Source organism: Acanthopagrus latus, chromosome 17 (assembly GCF_904848185.1).
Source record: "Acanthopagrus latus isolate v.2019 chromosome 17, fAcaLat1.1, whole genome shotgun sequence".
Taxonomy (NCBI): Eukaryota; Metazoa; Chordata; class Actinopteri; order Spariformes; family Sparidae; genus Acanthopagrus; species Acanthopagrus latus.
The window spans coordinates 31,533,825-31,555,193 of record NC_051055.1 but is presented as its reverse complement, the minus strand read 5'-3'; the positions used below and the strand labels follow the sequence as shown (position 1 = coordinate 31,555,193).

At 48.3% G+C, this 21,369-nt stretch overlaps 1 protein-coding gene across 5 annotated transcripts; it reads right to left on the bottom strand.

Annotated features, from left to right (window-relative positions):
• Positions 1-217: 217 nt before the first annotated feature.
• LOC119006144 (mothers against decapentaplegic homolog 4-like) lies at positions 218-21,180 on the bottom strand. 5 transcript variants are annotated; one of them, XM_037074533.1, is made up of 12 exons: positions 19,154-21,180; positions 17,839-18,090; positions 14,310-14,487; positions 14,058-14,120; positions 12,520-12,648; positions 11,993-12,202; positions 11,739-11,855; positions 11,594-11,647; positions 11,305-11,488; positions 11,041-11,209; positions 6,531-6,669; positions 218-1,556 (listed from the first exon to the last, which is right to left on the bottom strand). In XM_037074533.1, exons 2-12 carry the CDS (start codon positions 18,082-18,084, stop codon positions 1,351-1,353), a joined length of 1,695 nt encoding a protein of 564 aa, XP_036930428.1. In that variant the 5' UTR covers positions 18,085-18,090; positions 19,154-21,180; the 3' UTR covers positions 218-1,350. The 5 variants fall into 5 exon arrangements, with proteins under 5 accessions (XP_036930428.1, XP_036930427.1, XP_036930432.1 ...); XM_037074535.1 differs by lacking the exon at positions 19,154-21,180 and adding an exon at positions 1,750-1,813 and having other exon boundaries at positions 1,341-1,556; positions 17,839-18,446; XM_037074532.1 differs by lacking the exon at positions 19,154-21,180 and having other exon boundaries at positions 17,839-18,442.
• Between the last annotated feature and the right edge of the window lie 189 nt (positions 21,181-21,369).

Genomic DNA, 21,369 nt, shown 5'->3' with positions numbered 1-21,369 from the left:
AATTCTTACATACAGCAGCTTTAAATGGACTTAATCAATACTTAACATGTAAGATGAGCTGACCAGCTGACCTGATTCAGCCGTGTGTTGGTGCTCATCTGGAAACCAGCTGTCATCCACCACAAACCTTTAAAAGGACAAAATGAACAGCAGAGCAGCGACAGACAGAGCTTCAGACTCATGAAGGAAAATGACGAGGCGGACAAGGATTTTTTGTTGAAAAGGTTTAATTTTGAATAAACAGCAGTTGTCACAGTTATACACCCTTTCAGTATAAAAGTCTTAAAATATTAAATGTGATAAAAAGCAGAGAGAGAGAAAAAAACAGGTGACAGAAAAAATCAGCTGAATCAGGAAACAGGATATGATGTCAACAATAACAGGAATGAATCTTTGGCAGGTAAGTGTTTAAAATAAATAATTAATAGACTTGTTAAAGGAACAGCCAAACACCGACAGTACACAAAGATGACATCACAAGTTTTCCAGTTATAAATCATGTGTCGAACATAAACATTGAGGCGCTGATGACATCAGGGAGCGTTCTCTGATGACATCATCTGCTGACTGCATGACAAAAGACTGACAGAACCCAGAGTCGACCCTGAGGAATTCCACAGGTCATCAGACAGGACCGCATCATATTGAACTGGGCCCACAGGTGGCAACAGGACTTTAAAAAGTCAAAGATATATTCAAACTTAACAGCAATCAAAGATAATACAGGTCATGACACGACTCTGTTTGGTAAAGTTTGTCTCATATGTTTTGTCAAAACTAAAGTTAAGTACTCGAAAAGGTTCATGAACACAAAAGAGAAAATACATCCTGAGATAAATAAACACAGGAAGGTCAGGTGAAGGAATTTACAGACATTTGTTTTCTTGGTTTGGTTCAATGAATCATTAACAGAAGCGGTGAGAGAGCGTGAGATCACTCAGCTGCAGCCATCTGCCTGAACGTGTCCAACATGAACAAAACTGAAATATTCATGTGAATGAATTAATGACTACGATTGTTAAAAAACGTCAAGACAAGCGGAGACGATTGAAGGACAGGAAATACTCCTCTTTGCTCTGATCACCTGTCCCTTTAGATGCTGGTTTCCATGACAATTCCTCTGACTGACAGGAGGGATGCTGATTGTCTGAAGCCTTTGGACAAAAGAGCTGAGGTGTGTTTGTTTTCACCTGCGTGGGTGGAGCTTATGAGTCCTGACAGTCAGGTGGGAGGTTCAGGTGACGGCTTCTGTGCACAAATCCTCTGCTGTGATTTGTTTTCCTGTGAGCTAAACTACACCTAAGTACACGCACGCACACACACACACACACACACAGCTGCTGCAGTGGGTCACACTGCGTGTTCTCGTGGCGGCAGCGTGTGCAGCACCTGGTCAAGCAGCTGCAGTGCCCGGTGCAGGTGAACCTCCAGCCAGCAGGGGGTGTCCTTGATGCTCTGACGGGGGTAATCACACCCCCAACCTTTAACAAAGCTCAGACGCACGATACACAACCTGCGCAGGTCGTCCACGCCCAGACCTGCGGCTGAACGCACACCTGGAGGAAGACAGGAAATCACACTTCACTCAACCGACTGATGACATCACACAGGTAAACACATCTGAATAATAACCTGACAACAGAAAGAGAGCAGGTGATGTTTTCAGTGAGCAGCAGTCTGTCCTACAGGTCTGCTGCCACCGGGGGACGCTGCTGCACAAACTACACTTCACAAAGGTTGCCAGGTTACCCGGATGCGACAGGACGCTGGCTGGAATATCGCCGCTTCTCAGTCCGTAGCAAAACTGCTATTTCTGTGGAAAAAAGAGAGCCAAGTTGTCTCTACAAGCTCTGGGGCTGTGCTACAAACTTTGAAGGCAGCACACCTGAACAATTGGCTCCGTAGACTCACCTTTCTCCACTAATTAGCTGTTAGCCCCGCCGATCAGCTGTTAGCCTAGCAAAGCTAACTTTCAAACCGGCGTACGCAATACTCCCCATCCCTGAGATTAAATATCTTGGTCTCCCTCGTTGACCCCGCTATATGCACAGGGCCTCGAGATGCAAGTCTGTTTATACGAGCAGTACTTTTCCCTCCATGCTGACTGAAAGGCGCTCCATCGCACTGGCACAACGTCATCAAAACCACCAGTGTGCACACTGAGCTATCTGAGACCTTTGGCTTATGTGAATGGTGCTGCTTTCTCCCCCTGCATCAGCATCTGTGAACAACACTGCAGCTTTCATGCTGCTGAATCCTTGCTCACTAAACAACAAAGCACTAGTCACAGACATCATCACAGACAGGAAAATTGACTTTCTTTGCCTAACTGAGACATGGCAGCATCAGCAGGACTTCTTAAAGTCCGTGTAAAGCAAATTCAGCCATTTTCTTCTAAACACATTAAAAAGGTCATAAATGTATTTCTTTAAAACATGTAAAAAGCATTCAACCATTTATAATACAATTTTGGAGCTAGGCTCACAAACTGTGTTTCATGACTTCTGTGTTCAGGATTTAATGGGTGGGTCAGAAAATCATGCAAATCATGGCTGCGTTAGGTAACGCGGCCATGATTTGCATAAACCCAGCCCTGCTGCAGAAGCCGTATAAATACACTCAGTGCATTAGCTTCAGTGGTTTTTCTGCTGGCTCTCCAGTCTTGGATAGCATCTCTTAGAATAGTTTGCAGTTAGCTAACCAGTCAACCAGTCAGCTAAACACATCGCTCCTGCATCTTTCCTGGATGCCACAGTGTGCAGAGTAACAACACCGTTAGCTTATTTAAATTCCCTAAGGATGACAATGTAAGGAAACGGTGGATCGATTTTGTCAAAAGGAGCTACTGTGGAGAGTTCAAAATCATCACCAACACCTGTCTCTGCAGTGTCCACTTAGTTATATATAGTTAACTACAGCGACTGTCACCACGTAAAGTCTGGATATCTGAAGAGTCTGTTGACGCTGGTCAGTGGGGCCGAACCAACCCTCTCCGTCCCGGCTTGCATCCTCCCGTCCCGCCGACAGCGCGTGGGTTGGCACTTGATCAAGCATTTGTGTGTGTGTGTATGTGTTTTTATAATAACTTAGAATAATGACAGTGCTTCCCACTACAAAAGGCGCATCTCTCTCCTCCCTCCATGTTGTTTGTGTTGCTGCGTGGTTTTACACGTGAGTGAGTGTCCTCGAGCAGAAAACGTGACTTCTCGCGCACGTGACGTCAATCCCCGAGATGCAAGAAGAAAAGCTAGAATATATATTTTTACTGAAGAAAATGACAAAAATAATAGTAACGCACAGTGATTTGAATAAGTAACTTCTGATTAATGGTATGTATGTTATAAATATTGTACATTTTGGCAATAAAATGCATTTTGCTGAAGGTGCAAATCCTGACAGTGATTTTACACCGTGCATCCTGTCATGCCCATGTAATGTTAGCAAATGTTATTGCATTTAATCATGACATGATTTGGCCTCATTCCCTGAGCGGAGTCCATCTGACAGCACAATGATAATCCATGGGTAATATTTTATGTACACCAATATAGCTATGACAAGGAATTATATGTGGACTGGGGTTTCACGTTTGTGTGTAATGTAAAACATGGACTGTGAGGAACGAGGCTGAGCACTATCAGTGTCTGACTCAGAGTCAGTTTCTGGCTCTGATGGCTCAAACAGGTCGGGCTGGGTCCATCCGATGATGCTGCTAGCTTCCATTGTTACTGTAGGTTACGTCATTGTACAGTACACGGAGGCTCCCCTTCTGAGCGTGGGCGTGGCTACAGCATCTCTAATTGACACGCCCCCAGCGTTTGACAGCGGAGAGAAGTTCTTGTTTTTCCATGATTTTGAGACCTAATTTTATATACTTGGCAATTTTTTTAATCTTTCTAATTTGGCTCAGTGGTCAATGACACATGTTTCTGTGGTATGACGAACTCATAACACAAATTTATTTCTGCTTTACACAGACTTTAACTCTGAATCAAGCCACTCCCCCAGGCTATGTTTACATCCATTCAACATCCATGTGGACTCCACCTGGTGCCCCTTTGCCTCTGAATTCCTGTCACTCCTGGACTGCTTCAACATCACACAGCAAGTTAAAGGTCCAACCCATGTCAAAGGCCACACACTGGATCTAGTGTGCTCCACTGGCACAGGTCCCTCCCATCTGCAGAGCCTGGACCTCGCTGTTTCTGACCACCATGCCCTCGTTTTCTGTTCCTGTCCCTGTGCCCAAGCAGTGCATGAGTTGCAACATCACATATAGGAACATCAAGACAGTGAACACTCTGGACCTAACCAACATTCCGGAAACCCACCTGGCCTCTGATCCCCTTGACACCTCACTGGATGGGCTGGTGTCCCACTATAATGCTGATATCTCCTGGGGTCTTGACTCCCTTGCACCTCTTAAAACCCAGACCGTCTCCTTTACCCATTCCGTACCCTAAAGACCACTGGTCACTGCCTGGAGAGGCTCTATATAAGATTTGGCCTCACCATCCCCCATGAAGCCTACAAAGACCACGTTAGGTCTTATAAAGATGCTCTCTCCAAGGCCAAAACAGACTACTGCACCATCCTCACAGGAGACCAGCAAAATAACCCCAGAATGTTATTCTCCACCATTAACCAGCTCCATAGCCCTCTCGATGTCCCCCAGCTTTCTGGTGGCCCTGACCTCTGCTTCAAGTTCCTGGACTTGTTCCAGGAAAGGTGGCTACCATTCCCCAGCAACTCCTGGCATCTCCCACAACTCTGCCACATGCACCACTGACACAGACAACTGATCCTCCCACTGTTTGTCTGCCCCAGTGCTCTCTCTCCTCCTTCTCTCCTGTGGACTCTATTTCTGTTGTTAAGTTGGTCTCCCAGGCCAAAGCCTCCACCTGCTTTCTGGACCCCATGCCAACAACACTGGTGAAGTCTTCTCTGCCTGCCCTATGCGCCACCCTGGACATTATCAACTCATCCCTAGAATCTGGCATGGTAATGTCCATCTTCAAAACAGCTTCAGTCACCCCCATCTTCAAGAAGCCAGGTCTGGACCCAGATGACTTACATAAGTACCAGCCGATCTCCAACCTTCCTTGAGCAAAATCCTGGAAAGGGCAGTTGCAGCCCAACTCCAGCAGCACAAGTCCAACCACGAGCTCTATGAACCGCTTCAGTCTGGTTTCAGGGCACGCCATAGCACAGAAACTGCTCTCATCAAGATCACCAACAATCTCCTCATCACTGTGGATTCTGGCCACATCAGTATTCTGATCCTCCTGAACCTCTCTGCAGCTTTTGACACACACCTCCCACACCATTCTCATCACATGCCTATCTGAGTACCTTGGCCTCAACAGTATAGCACTCTCCTGGTTCCAGTCCTATTTAACAAACAGGAAACAGTTTGTCACCATTGGAGATGCCAGTTTCACCCTAGCTCCAGTCAACCAGGGCGTGCCTCAAGGCTCTGTGCTCAGACCCCTCCTCTTCTCCATCTACATGCTCCCCCTTGTTCAGATAATTTGCAAAAACACGGTCTCAACTTCCATTCCTATGCTGATGACAGTTATATCTCTGCACCAAACCGTCCACCCAGCTACCCCCACAGTCATTCGTGATCTGCCTGCATGATAAAAAACGCTGGATGACACAAATCTGCTCAAACTAAAGGAAGGAAGGAAGTCTGCAACCTGGGTGTCATCCTTGATTCCATGCTCTCTTTTCAATCACATAAAAAATCCATCACAAAATCAGCTTTTTATCATCTCAAAAACATCTCCAGGCTCGTCGTTCTCTGAACCTGTGGCTGAGACCCTCATCCATGCCTTCATCACTTCCCGCCTGGACTACTGTAATGAAGTCCTGTCCGGGCTCCCTTCCAAAACTCTGGACAGGCTCCAGTATGTGCAGAACTCTGCTGCCAGGGTCCTCAACCGCACCAAGCCCTGGCAACTCATCATCCCCACTTTCATGCGCCTTCACTGACTCCCAGTTAAATCACACATCGCTTATAAAATTCTCCTCCTGACCTACAAATTTCTCCATTCCCTCACCCCCCAATATCTGTCTGACCACCTCCTCCCCTATACCCAGTCTCAGATGCTGCGCTCCTCACCAGCTCTCCATCCCTCACACCAAACTACAAACCCTCAGTGGCAGAGCCTTCTGTGTGGCAGCCTCCACTCTCTGGAACACTTTCCCTGCTGAAATCCGCACTAACTTCTCTGGAGACTTTCAAAAGAGACTTAAAACCCCATCTCTTTAATAAGGCCTATCAGCTGTAGGTCCAGCCCAATCAAATCAATCAACTTTTCTTCATCTTATATGTATTTTTGTTTATCCATCTATTCTTTGTTTTGTTTGTTCCACTTTGTGAAGTGTCCTTGGGTATTGAAAGGGGCTGTATAAAATGTATCATTATTATTATTATTACACACAACACATATCACTGGAACTATGTCATACTAACAACCTTAATTGAAACAGACAGGTACCCAGAGAGACAGACAACTGATACTCACTGACTGCAGGGGCGATCCCCCCCACGCTGTTCGGCCCTGGAATTGCACCGACAACTGCTGCTGCCTGAGTTACTACAGCTGCCTGAGCTGCTGCCGCTTGCTGCTGCATCTGTCTGTGACACTGCCGCAGGTCAAACACCTGGAGAGGCACAGGTGAGACACACAAGTGAGACACACAGTTTAAACACACAGGTTAGACACTCAGGTGAGACACACAGGTTAGACACACAGATGAGACACGCAGTTTAAACACACAGGTTAGACACTCAGGTGAGACACACAGGTTAGACACACAGGTGAGACACGCAGTTTAAACACACAGGTTAGACACTCAGGTTAGACACTCAGGTGAGACACACAGGTTAGACACACAGGTGAGATGCGCAGTTTAAACACACAGGTTAGACACTCAGGTGAGACACACAGGTTAGACACACAGGTGAGACGCGCAGTTTAAACACACAGGTTAGACACTCAGGTGAGACACACAGGTTAGACACACAGGTGAGACACACAGTTTAAACACACAGGTTAGACACTCAGGTGAGACACACAGGTTAGACACTCAGGTGAGACACACAGGTTAGACACTCAGGTGAGACACACAGTTTAAACACACGGGTTAGACACACAGGTGAGACACACAGGTTAGACACACAGATGAGACACACAGTTTAAACACACAGGTTAGACTCACAGGTGAGACACACAGGTTAGACACTCAGGTGAGACACACAGGTGAGACACAGACAGGTGAGACACACAGTTTAAACACACAGGTTAGACACTCAGGTGAGACACACAGGTTAGACACACAGGTGAGACACACAGTTTAAACACACAGGTTAGACACTCAGGTGAGACACACAGGTTAGACACTCAGGTGAGACACACAGGTTAGACACTCAGGTGAGACACACAGTTTAAACACACGGGTTAGACACACAGGTGAGACACACAGGTTAGACACACAGATGAGACACACAGTTTAAACACACGGGTTAGACTCACAGGTGAGACACACAGGTTAGACACTCAGGTGAGACACACAGGTGAGACACAGACAGGTGAGACACACAGTTTAAACACACAGGTTAGACACTCAGGTGAGACACACAGGTGAGACACACAGTTCAAACACACAGGTTAGACACTCAGGTGAGACACACAGGTGAGACACACAGTTTAAACACATGGGTTAGATGCACAGGTGAGACACACAGGTTAGATACTCAGGTGAGACACACAGGTGAGACACAGACAGGTGAGACACACAGTTTAAACACACAGGTTAGACACTCAGGTGAGACACACAGGTGAGACACACAGTTTAAACACACAGGTTAGACACACAGTTTAGATGCACAGGTGAGACACACACTCCTCCTTGAACCGGCACCTTATCGTGGTGGAGGAGTTTGAGCACCTGAATGATCCTAGGAGCTATGTTGTCTGGGGCTTAATGCCCCTGGAAAGGTCTCCCAAGGCAAACAGGTCCTAGGTGACAGGTCAGACTAAGATCGATTCAAAAGCCCCCAATGATAGTGACAAAAACGAGGACACGTACGTCGCCCGGATCGGCGTCACCGGGGCCCCACCCTGGAGCCAGGCCTGGGGTTGGGGCTCGCAGGCGAGCGCCTGGTGGCTGGGTCTTAGCCCACGGGACCCGGCCGGGCCCAGCCCGAAGGAGCGACGTGGGCCCGCCCTCCTGTGGGCTCACCGCTCGCAGGAGGGTCCAGAAGGGGCAGGTGTGGTGTGATTTGGGTGGCAGTCGTGGGCGGGGGCCCCGGCGACCCAATCCCCGGATGGTGACTCTAGCCATGGGGACATGGATTGTCACCTCACTGGGGGGGAAAGAGCCTGAGCTGGTGTGAGAGGTTGAGCGGTACCGACTAGAAATAGTCGGGCTCTCCTCTACGCACAGTCTGGGCTCTGGAACTGAACTCCTTGAGAGAGGCTGGACTCTCTTCTATTCTGGAGTTGCCCGCGGTGAGAGGCGGCGAGCTGGTGTGGACTTGCTTATAGCTCCTCGGCTCAGCCGCCATGTGTTGGAGTTTACCCCAGTGAACGAGAGGGTCGTTTCCCTGCGCCTTCGGGTCGGGGATAGGTCTCTCACTGTTGTTTCGGCTTATGGGTCGAGCAGCAGTGTAGAGTACCCGGCCTTCTTGGAGTCCCTGGGAGGGGTACTGGAGAGTGCACCAACCGGGGACTCCGTCGTTCTTCTGGGGGACTTCAACGCTCACCTGGGCAGCGACAGTGTTACCTGGAGGGGTGTGATTGGGAGGAACGGCCTCCCCGATCTGAACCAGAGTGGTGTTTTGTTATTGGACTTCTGTGCTAGTCACGGTTTGTCCATAACAAACACCATGTTCAAGCATAAGGGTGTCCATATGTGCACATGGCACCAGGACACCCTAGGCCGGAGGTCAATGATTGACTTTGTGGTCATGTCATCTGGCCTCCGGCCGTATGTCTTGGACGCTCGGGTGAAGAGAGGGGCTGAGCTGTCAACTGATCACCACCTGGTGGTGAGTCGGATCCGTTGGCAGGGGAGGAAGCTGGACAGACCTGGCAGACCCAAACGTATTGTGAGGGTCTGCTGGGAACGTCTGGCAGAACCCTCTGTCAAAGAGGTCTTTAACTCCCACCTCCGGGAGAGCTTGGACCAGATCCCAAGGGAGGCTGGGGACATTGAGTCTGAATGGACCATGTTCTCCACTTCTATTGTTGATGCGGCTGTCCGGAGCTGTGGCCGTAGGGTCTCCGGTGCCTGTCCTGGCGGCAATCCCCGAACCCGGTGGTGGACTCCGGAAGTAAGGGATGCTGTCAAGCTGAAGAAGGAGTCCTACCGGGCCTGGTTGGCCCGGGGGAATCCTGAAGCAGCTGACGGGTACCGGCAGGCCAAGCGAGCGGCAGCACGGGCAGTCGCGGAAGCAAAAACTCGGGTCTGGGAAAAGTTCGGAGAGGCCATGGAGGAGGACTGTCGGTCAGCCTTGAGGAAATTCTGGCAAACCATCCGGCGCCTCAGGAGGGGGAAGCAGTTCTCCACCAACACTATTTACGGTGGGGGTGGGGATCTGTTGACCTCGACTGGGGCTATTGTCGGGCAGTGGAAGGAATACTTCGAGGATCTCCTCAATCCCACTGACATGTCTTCCATAGAGGAAGCAGGGGCTGAGGACTCAGAGGTTGACTACTTCATCACCCAAGCCGAAGTCACTGAGGTAGTTGGGAAGCTCCTCGGTGGCAAAGCACCAGGGGTGGATGAGATCCGCCCTGAGTACCTCAAGTCTCTGGATGTTGTAGGGCTGTCTTGGTTGACACGTCTCTGCAACATTGCATGGCAGTCGGGGACAGTGCCTCTGGACTGGCAGACCGGGGTGCTGGTCCCCCTATTTAAAAAGGGGGACTGGAGGGTGTGTTCCAACTATCGGGGGATCACACTCCTCAGCCTCCCTGGGAAAGTCTATTCCAGGGTACTGGAGAGGAGAATTCGGCCGATAGTCGAACCTCGGATCCAGGAGGAACAATGCGGTTTTCGTCCGGGCCACGGAACACTGGACCAGCTCCATACCCTCCGCAGGGTGCTCGAGGGTTCATGGGAGTTTGCCCAACCAGTCCACATGTGTTTTGTGGACTTGGAGAAGGCATTCGACCGTGTCCCTCGTGGCATTCTGTGGGAGGTGCTCCGAGAGTACGGGGTCGGGGGCCCTCTGTTAAGGGCCGTACGGTCCCTGTACGAGCGGAGCAGGAGCTTGGTTCGCATTGCCGGCAGTAAGTCAGACCTGTTCCCGGTTCATGTTGGACTCCGGCAGGGCTGCCCTTTGTCACCAGTTCTGTTCATTATTTTCATGGACAGAATTTCTAGGCGCAGCCACGGGCCGGAGGGGATCTGGTTCGGGAGCCACAGGATTTCATCTCTGCTTTTCGTGGATGATGTGGTCTTGTTGGCTCCTTCGGGCCGGGACCTCCAGCATGTCCTGGGGCGGTTTGCAGCCGAGTGTGACCGAAAGAATAAGATCCCGGATACAAGCGGCTGAAATGAGTTTCCTCCGCAGGGTGGCAGGGCGCTCCCTTAGAGATAGGGTGAGGAGCTCTGTCACCCGGGAGGGGCTCGGAGTAGAGCCATTGCTCCTCCACATCGAGAGGAGCCAGCTGAGGTGGCTCGGGCATCAACGCCTTGGGATCCTCCCAGAAGAGCTGGAGGAAGTGTCCGGGGTGAGGGAAGTCTGGGTGTCCCTTCTCAGACAGCTGCCCCCGCGACCCGGTACCAGATAAAGCGGAAGAAGATGGATGGATGGATGGAAGGTGAGACACACAGGTTAGACACTCAGGTGAGACACACAGGTGAGACACACAGGTTAGACACACAGTTTAGATGCACAGGTGAGACACACAGGTTAGACACTCAGGTGAGACACACAGGTTAGACACACAGGTGTCTGCTGCTAGCCTTGTTTCCAACAGACTTAGAGACAAACAGCAGAGTGTCGTCTGTGTATCGACTCACCTTGATGTATGCTCCAGGGTAGATCTTGTGGACTCCGTCTCCAGGCGCTCGACCCGCCTCGCGGTCCAGGTAGAAACTCTGGATGAACACTGAGTGGTCGCTAAGGCAACGCATCCAAACATCCCCCTCCCCTCGACACTCCAGCTGAATCCCCCGGCCGATGTGAAGCCTGCAGGAAGAGACGACGCAAGAGGAAAAACGAAGAATGAGTCAGGAGACAGAACCAACAGTACTGTTACTGGTTAGACTGGTTAGACTTGTCACCTGGCACGATGGCTGCCAGCTGTGCGGTGGACGTTACTCAGCTGTCCCAAACAGAAACGGTCTCCTCCTGAAGGGTCCACATAACCATCCACCGTCACTAGAGGACAGCTGGACTGGACCTTAAACATCTCCCCGACCTGGACATCCAACTCAAAGTACGAGATGGAACACCAGAACTCTGGACCTGAGAGACAGACAGAGAGATAGACAGGGACAGAGAGTGAGACAGGGGACAGAGAGTGAAACAGCGCAGGTAAAAGAAGAGGACATGTTGGGACAGGTGTGGTACCTGGGTGGTTCGACACTGGTTGTGGATATGGAGCAGTACTATGATGCTGTGACCCTGAAGAAACAAACACACTCAGAATGACACCTGTACTGCAGTCAAGTACTGATACTGCAGTACTTTACTCTGATAATCAATGATGTCATACAGAAGTGAGTGTTAGCGGCGTGGTGATGATGATGTAATGGAGGCTGCTGGTGGCTCCTCCCACTCTGATGAGGTCCTGCAGGGCTGTAGGGAGTGGGGCTAGTACCTGGCCACGTGGCTGCAGAGACACACACGACATTGGTCAGTATGTGTGTACTACAGTAGTAGCAGCACTGTAAACATGGCATACATTGTAGTTTATTTCAGATGTACTTCACTACAGTTCAGATGTGTGCAACAGTGCAGGTGCAGTACCAGTGTTGGGGGGGCTGCTGTACTCGGGGCTCTGCTGTTGGGGGGAGGTGGGGGTGGGAGGGTGAGGAGGCTGAGGGGTGTGAGGAGGGTTGGGGTGAGATGGGGAGGCATGTCCTCCGTGGTTTTGTGGGGGTGCAATCTTCAGGAGTCCCTCACCACCTCTGCTCCTGCTGCAGATGACTGGAGCTGTAGGAGTCATGGAGCTGCTGCCTGAAGGAGACAAGGGAGGATATCAGAGACACAGGAGGACATCAGACACACAGGAGGACATCAGGCACAGGAGGACATCAGGCACAGGAGGACGTCAGGCACATGAGGACATCAGAGACACAGGAGGACATCAGAGGCACAGGAGAACATCAGAGGCACAGGAGAACATCAGAGGCACAGGAGGACATCAGAGACACAGGAGTACATCAGAGACACACGAGGACATCAGACACACAGGAGGACATCAGACATACAGGAGGACGTCAGAGACATGTTTGACTTAAGATGAAATAAAAGCCTGTGATTGACAGTCTGACCTGGAGGAGAGAGGGGCATGCTGGGATATATGCTGACTGGGCGGGGCTGGCTGTAGGGGTCAGGGTGGGGGGGCAGGTCGAGCTGCAGACAGTCCTGCATGAACTCCTCCTTTATCAGAGACTGAGGACCTGAGGGAAGACAGGGGGCAGGACGAGGACCATCAGAGACCTGAACACACCAGGATCTGTTCTGTTACCTTTATCTGTCACAGCCAACAGCACAACAACAGATATGAAGTCATTATCACATTATGGTATTAAAACATTATAGTCTATAATGCAACAACACAGTTTAACATGTTGTTGTGTGGTACACGGTAAAAACAACATTCAAATATGATACAGGGGTCAGTGAAGTCTGAGGTCGCCTGAGAGGAGAGAAGAACCAAGGAACCAAAGATCCAAAGGAACATGAAGAGTCCACCTAAACATCAGAAACTGCCTGTAGCGTGCTGTGTGCATGTGTGTGTGTGTGTGTGTGTGAGTATGTGTGTGTGTGTGTGTGTGTGTGTTATATGACTGGATCAGAACACAGAACACCTTCACATTAGATGTACCTTGTATGTGTTATCATGGATCCCACAGGACATCTTGTAAGACCTGCCCTCCTCCTCTGATTGGTTGCCTTCGTTGTTAGTACTCTCTTACCTTAACTCAAACAGGTAACTCACAGCAGCTCTGGTTGTGTCTGTTCTTCCTGCAGTTCTGATCCGGTTGTTTATGAGCCGTAGTTTCCCAGTAAACACAGTGACCTCTTCGGCCTCCCTAGTCCGTTGCTTGTCCTCAGAGGGTTTGATAGAGGGACGCTGCAGCATGGCAGGCAAACAGGTTGGTGTGTTTTCCAGGGAAGCTACAGCTCAGAAGTAGCTGCATCAGCTCCAAAACCCAACCCGCTCATTTTTTCATAGGAAATGTATTGATGCAAGCCAATCAGAGGCAGAGGAGGGCAGGTATATGCAGGAGATCTAATTGGATCCATAATGACGCACTTTGACTATAGCTAGCTTACTGTGCTAATATTTTTTAGCTTGATAACTTTCCACCAAGCAAACATTAATGTTTTCCAAAGACTATGATGAAGGTTCTCAGTCATCCAGGTCCTGGTACCTCTAAGATCTCTATCGTAGTCAGCAGGACATGTTTCAGTTTGTTGAAGACGGTTCACCTTTCAACCAAGAGGCGTCTTCACTTCTGACTAACTGGATGAGCTGCAGGGGGTAAACCCTGTATGGGAGTGTCCTTACAGGATGTGGGAGTGTTCTTACAGAGTGTAGGAGTGTCCCTACAGTGTGTGGGAGTATCCATACAGAGTAAGGGAATGTCCTTACAGGGTGTGGGAGTGTCCTTACATTGTGTGGGAGTGTTCTTATGTAATGTGGGAGTGTCCTTACAGAGTGTGGGAGTGTCCTTACGGAGTGTGGGAGTATCCTTACAGAGCGTGGGACTGTTCTTACAGAGCGTGGGACTGTTCTTACAGAGAGTGGGAATGTCCTTATATAGTGTGGGAGTGTTCTTACAGAATGTGGGTGTGTCCTTACAGAATGTGGGAGTGTCCTGACAGAGCGTGGGAGTGTCCTCCTCCAGCTGACTACGATATAGCACTGCAAATGTTTTCAGAATATATCAAACTACCGAGACAATTTTTAATTAGCACTCATTATGGAACATGCTAGCAAAAATTAGCATGCAAACTTGATCAGGGGTGAGACATCATCTTGTTACCTCAATGGTGATGTGATGAATCAGATTCCTCTGCCCATCACATGGTGAATATCAACGAGCGTGTTTACCTGCAGTGGCGGGGGACGCCACCCTCTCGTAGTGGTAGGGGTTCACACAAACACTGTCGTACTTCAGGTCAAATGCAAACTGACAGAACTTCACGTGTTTTAGCTCGTTCTTATGGAGGTCGGGCCAACGCCACAGACGGGCGTAGATGACGTGAGGAAACCCCTTCCTACCTGCCACCTGCACACAGACAGACAGTCAGACAAACAGACAGACAGCTGGTCAGTGAGGAAACATCGAAAAATGGAAATTTAAATTAACTTTGTGTGAACAAATGGAGTCATGGCGAGCAGGAGGTTACCATGGAAACACTGTGTGTGTGTGTGTGTGTGTGTGTGTGTGTGTGTGTGTGTGTGTGTGTGTGTGTGTACACTAGGTGATGCCGGGTTAACCAGTCATGCCAAAACCACAACCATGACATCATGTCTGACCTCACGCGTGAGTGTGTGTGAGACACAGAGATCCACGCTGTAAAAAGATTTTCACTCTGTTTTTAAAACTGAACTAACAGTTAGAGACAGGAAGCACATACACACACACACACACACACACACACACACACACACACACACACACACTGAAGCAGCCTATCAGAGCAGTGTGTGTTCTGTGTGCACAGGTGAAGGGCAGGGATAAGACTCTGCGGACAAAACACACACACACACACACACATACACACACACACACACACACACACACACACACTATATCAGAGTTAGAGAACCTGCAGATATAGAAACTGAAGCAGGGACAACCCTGACCATGCTAACTGTTAGCTGAAGTTAAAGGCTACATGTCACTGAATCTGTCTCATTCTGTCTGTAACTGTGTTTCCCACTGTCTTCTCAGAGCAACAGCAGCTGAGGCTCATGGGTATTGTAGTAATTAGATGGTGGTCAGTGTATGAACCTGTAGGATGCCTCCATTAGCAGCTGTTAGCCTGGCGCTAACATTAGAGTGGGGGATTTTAAATTCCATTTCACCAAAATAACAGAACATACCTCAAATTCTGTGTCTCTGATTACATTAAATGAATAGATTATGTCTGTTAGCTTAGCATAATCAGATCATTCCCCCACTAGAAATAGAGAAATTAAACACAAACTGTGATTGCTGGATGTTCATGAGTTTGATTCAAATTAAAAAATGGCTGGAAATGAGGTTTTAACTTTGACCACTGGAATCAAAAGCAGGATTGGCTCTGTGCCACTTTGTTTCTCCACTCACAGAAAATAAAGATTATTGTTGATTATTGTTGACTTGTTGTACAGAAGAGTCTGTCAGGAAGCTGCAGAAGACGTCCTGTCGACTGACGAACAGCTGCTCGGACTCAACTCACAACTCAAACATCACTTTTTACAGTGTAGAAACTCTGTGGTATGATCCAAGCACAAACTCCAGACGTGTACACATTCCGTCTGTCTGCACACACACACACACACACGCGCACACGCACACACACACACACACACACACACACACACACATATGCACGCACACACACACACACACACACACACACACTGTCTGGCTTAACTTAACCCGGCCCCTTTCCTGTGTTTCAGACAAAACAAACCAGCCTGCCCTTCCTCCTTCTCCTCCTCCTCCACACACACACACACACACACACACACACACACACACACACACACACACACTTCTCTGTGTTGCTGTTCGGATGTTTGGAGGTTTCAAGAGATTTTTTCATCGGTTCCTCTCAAAGAGCCTTTAAAGTTTCATGGTACTTTTAGGTTCTGCAGGTCCTTGTGACGAGTCAGGGTCTTTAGTGTCAAACGGTTCTGATGAGAACCGAAGGAGGGTTCTGGGTGTGCAGGGTTACTGGGTGAGGTTCCGGGGCATCCTGAAAAGACAATATAATGAGATATTAAAGGGTGCTGTAGAGGAACTGGAGGAGGCTCTAGGGGTACTTCTAAGGCTTCAGCACTTTGAAGAGGTTCCAGAGTTCTAATGTTTGGACGTAAAACCTGCAGAGGTTCTTCAGTGGGTTCTATGAATTAATTCAGAGACTTAATTGGTTCTCGGGGGGTCCATCAGAGGGCCCTGAAGACAGGCCCTGTTTGTCTGGGAAGGTTCAAAGGGATCATATACAACACACATGATTTCTTAAAGCGGTACTTGTCCAGGGATCCTTGAGAAGAACCCCTTTTACACATCTGCAGCAGGGTAAACGCAGCAATGTGCCGCCTTGTCTATCCAAAAGGGAGGTGTAACATTCCTTCTTTTCCAAAAAGCCACCACTGAGGTAGGTGTAAACATGTGAGGTGAAGCAGGAAGTTGGGCGTGAACAGTGAAGCAGGTCAAATTTGTCTTCAAAATAAGAGCTTTACATTGCACCCCACTGGAGTTTAAACTGGGTTCTTAGCAGGGGGCTTTTAATTTGAAAGTGGTGACCACTAGCAGCTTGCTGCTACAACAACAAATGGACAGTGAAGACAGCTACAGAGACCGAGGAGACGCTGCATCTCCTGGATCTCAGCAGATGCTCAGTTGCTCATCTTGACGTCCGCAGATGAAGTGATGGACTGACTGCTGTGATCAGCTGTTTCCTAGTTTTAAAACTCTGTGAGTCGCACAACAGTGCAGGACATCGACACCTCCGCCCATCTCACGCAGGGCTCGACACATTGATGGCTCGGATGTACATAGCTATGGAGGCGGAAGTAAGTGTACCCTCCGAGATGTTATATTGGCGGACCAAAACAGACCCCCAGTATACCGCCTTCTGTCTAAATCTGCGAACCTAGCCGAAGAGAGGACAGCCAATTTGGCGGCTTACTGCCTAGGATAAAAACGGCGAGTGTTTCAGGTGATTTAGCAGGATAACAGATGATCCAGTGATTCAAAGGGTTCTTCAGAATCCTCCAGATGAACCGTATATGTTCTGGAGGTAGTAGAGGAGGTTCCAGGTGGAGTCAAAGAGGTCGTATGGTTATTGAGTTGGTTTTAGAATTATCACAGAGGATCCTGTTGAGGTCGGCTTTGTGGTTCTGGAGATGTTAGACCCGGTTAAATGTTTTTTCATGGAGCTTTAGGAGGTTCCTGGGCTATTCAGCAACAGACTGGAGGGATGTAAGAAGTACATGGTTCAGGGGCAGAACCACAGGAGGATTCTGGATGAGGTTTAATGAGTTCTAGAGAATAAGAAGTCTGAGGAGTCACATCTTGAGAGGAGAGACTTTAGGAGGTTCTGTGGGTCCATGAGATGGGTCACCAGGAGACTGCGGGGGAGCTGGACAGAGACGTCTTCAGTCGGCCCTTCAAAAGGTTCTTGGGGCTCCTGAGGCGGTTCTGCTGGTTCTTGAACATGATGGCTCCTGTGAGGCTGTGAGTCATCTGAAATGTGATCCACGTGTACATCCACCAGTCCGATAAGTACTGTGTGACACAGTGACCACACCCAGAACACACAGACACACACTCACACACATAGAATCACACACATAGAAACACAGAAACACACACACAGACATTTGTGTGTCACTGGACTTTGTGGTTCTGGCCCGTGTCTACCTGCAGCCGTCCGTCCAGCGTCCTCTGGATGGTGACACACTTGCTGGGATGGACTCCGCTGGTGGTGACGGCGGTGATGAGCGAGTCCAGTTCGTCCTTCTTCTCCTTCAGCTTCTTCACAAGACTCTCGATGGCCCGTTTGGCGAAGCCTTCGTTCTCGGCGCCCTGCCGGTGGCACATGAGGCTGTGGACGATGCTCAGGCAGGCGTCGGTGCTGCTGCTGGGGGCCGGGCCGAGCACCGACATCTTCACCTGCAGGGGACGGAACCATTGGACCATGAGGTCACTGACAGACAATAATCACCAGGTTCTGACAGTCATCTGCAACCAATCAATCAGTTCATCAATTAGGTTTCATCGACTAAATTAATCGCCAACTATTATGATAATCTATTATTTATTTATAAACCAGTTTGAGTCATTTTATAGAAATAATTATTAACAGTTTGCTGGTTCCGTGACAGGAAACAGAACCAGATGTGTGACAAACACGACCAAAACCTGAGGCCAATACACTGACAGACAGACAGAAACAGACAGACAGACAGACAGACAGACAGACACAGACAGACAGACAGACAGACACAGACAGAGACAGACAGAGACAGACAGACAGACAGACAGACAGACAGACACAGACAGACAGACAGACAGACACAGACACAGACACAGACACAGACACTGACAGACAGACAGACAGACACAGACAGAGACACAGACAGACAGACAGACAGACACAGACACAGACACAGACACAGACAGAGACAGACAGACACAGACAGAGACAGACAGACACAGACAGAGACAGACAGACACAGACAGACAGACAGACAGACACAGACAGAGACAGACAGAGACAGACAGACAGACACAGACAGACAGACAGACACAGACAGAGACAGACAGACAGAAACAGACAGACAGAAACAGACAGACAGACACAGACAGACAGACAGACAGACACAGACAGAGACAGACAGAGACAGACAGACAGACACAGACAGACAGACAGAGACAGACAGACACAGACAGACAGACAGACAGACACAGACAGAGACAGACAGAGACAGACAGACAGAAACAGACAGACAGAAACAGACAGGCAGACAGACACAGACAGACAGACAGACAGACAGACACAGACAGACACAGACAGACACAGACAGACAGACACAGACAGACAGACAGACAGACACAGACAGACAGACACAGACAGAGACAGACAGACAGAAACAGACAGACAGAAACAGACAGGCAGGTCTCTGGAGCATCAACAGTTGTCAGACTCTCAGCGGGTCGTCTCAGTTTCACTCACCGGGACTCGGAGCTCTCCACTCGGCTGTGATCCGCTGCCTGTGACGGCTGTCTGTGAGTGTGTATGTGCGTGTGTATGTGTGTGTGTGTCTCTGCACACACACACACACACACACACACACGGGTGGTGTGTGTCATACTACCCAGACATAACAGGAAGTCAGGCCACTTCAGCACTTATCAAAATAAGAGCGAAACATCCAGCAGCGGACTGGAGAACGACCTCATCATCAGCCGGAACACACAACCAGCAGAGTCCGCTTCATGAGTCCGGTCCAAGTCCGGTCCGAGTCCGGTCCGCCTCATCAGTCCGGTCCACCACATGAGTCTGCTTTCAGGAGTTAGAAGTTGGGCTTTTATTCTGAAGGGTAGGGTTCAGTCAGTGGTGATGGTGAGAGTTCGGGTCTCTGTCACAGATGAAGGGCAGTCTTGGTTCTGTCTTTTATTTCGGTGTATTTATTTATTTCATATCTCTCTTTCAGAACCAGAACATTCTTGTGTTTGTACAGTGCAACAAAACAGAAGTGGAAGACTGTGACGTCACACTTATCAATATCTAGTTTATGTTTAATTGTGAGCAGACGTGTCCTGACACGTTACTGATCACAGTGTTGATCACAGTGTTGATCACAGTATTGATCACAGTGTTGATCACAGTGTTGATCACAGTGTTGATCACAGTGTTGATCACAGTGTTGATCACAGTGTTGATCCATGTCAGAGCTTCTCTTTAATCTCAGTCTCCAGCTTCATTCAGCTGTCAGCTCTGATACAATAACATGCTGCTTTGTTGTGTTTCCACTAATCAATAAGTTATTTTCAAATCATGAAGAACCAGTTTGATGAAGTAACTGTTCACCTGTGTGTTTGTAAGACCTGTTATGTCCAGTTATGATCAGCGGTCTGTGTGTGTGTGTGTGTGTGTGTCACTGCCACACTGCTAAAGTCTCACAGTTCTCAGTGTAAAACACGATGTTTATCAGTCTACTTTTTCTTACTGTTTTATTGTTTATTCTTTGACTGTTATTATTGATTGCTGTTTTTTCTGTCCTTTGGCTGCTGTGATATAGAAAGGTCCCTGTGTGCAGCACAAATAAAGGAAATTCTGATTCTGATCCTGATCCCCTGTGAATGGGGCTTGTGTTTGTGGTTGTCCCGGTAACAGGATGATTGACATGTCGTCGTTGTAGACTTTAGAGCCACCTGGTGGTGAAGAGCGTCAGTCCTCGTCATGTGTCTTCACTAGACATGATGCTTTTTGTTCTTCAAGTTATTCTGAATAGTTTCATGACAAATCATCATTTCTGTCAGCAGGATTCATTTTGGGTCAGCAGGTTCTGCTCAGCTGGTTCTGCTCATGTTTGAAGGTGAAACACGTCTGTACATAAACCTGCAGCTTATGTTCCACTAACCTCAACATTTCATTTCTATCTCAATAGTTTTATCGTATTCTATCTCATAACTACTAAGCCGCTTATTGTATATAGTATTCTATTGTTAAGGAGGTTGTTTCTTATCTTTGATTGTATTTGTTCTGAGTGTACCTGCTGCAGTGATAACCAAATTTCCTGTCAGTGATAAATAAAGTTATCCATCTATCTAGCCATCTATCTATTGATCTATCGATTACGTCTTTGTGCTCGTTATGGTATTTTGGAAAATCAGCATGTTCTTCTCATAAGGTTCTGTGTCATGTGTCAGTGTGTCACATGACCTGGAATCTATTTAATCTGTTGAAAAAAAATGCAATTTTTCATGATAAATATTATTTTGACCCTCAGGAGCTCTGAATCCAATATAAAGAGGTCCTGATCATCCCTGGATCAATGAAACAAGTCAACAGGACTCGGCATCGTAGAGTCACCTGACGCTAAACTACCTGATGTTTGTTTCAGTCAGACTGTAATTTACTGACTTTCACCATCCAACCTGAGACTAACTTCATCATCCAACCTGAGACCAACTTCATCATCCAACCTGATCTAACTTGAGGTCTTCATCATGAAAACTATTTACAGTTTTAATTTTGAGATCTATAAAGATAAATTAACAGTGGAGCACTTTTTAAGTTTTTTTTAACTTGTACTTAAAATAGTTTGTATTTAATGATGTGATTATAACAAGCTTTAAGTTTTACCTCCCTGATAAAACTCTGTACTCTGACAGAAGTAACAGAGTATTACCACAGTGTAGTTACTTCAGTAGAAGACGTGAACA

Excerpts from the sequence above, each read along its gene's own strand:
- LOC119006144 (XM_037074532.1), bottom strand. The coding sequence starts at position 18,117 with ATGGTCCAATGGTTCCGTCCCCTGCAGGTGAAGATGTCGGTGCTCGGC. Across the intron at positions 12,649-14,057 it reads TCAGGACACTCCCACATTCT|GTCCTCAGTCTCTGATAAAG; the intron begins GTAAGGACACAC and ends GTCTTCCCTCAG. Across the intron at positions 11,856-11,992 it reads CAGCAGCCCCCCCAACACTG|CCACGTGGCCAGGTACTAGC; the intron begins GTACTGCACCTG and ends GTGTCTCTGCAG.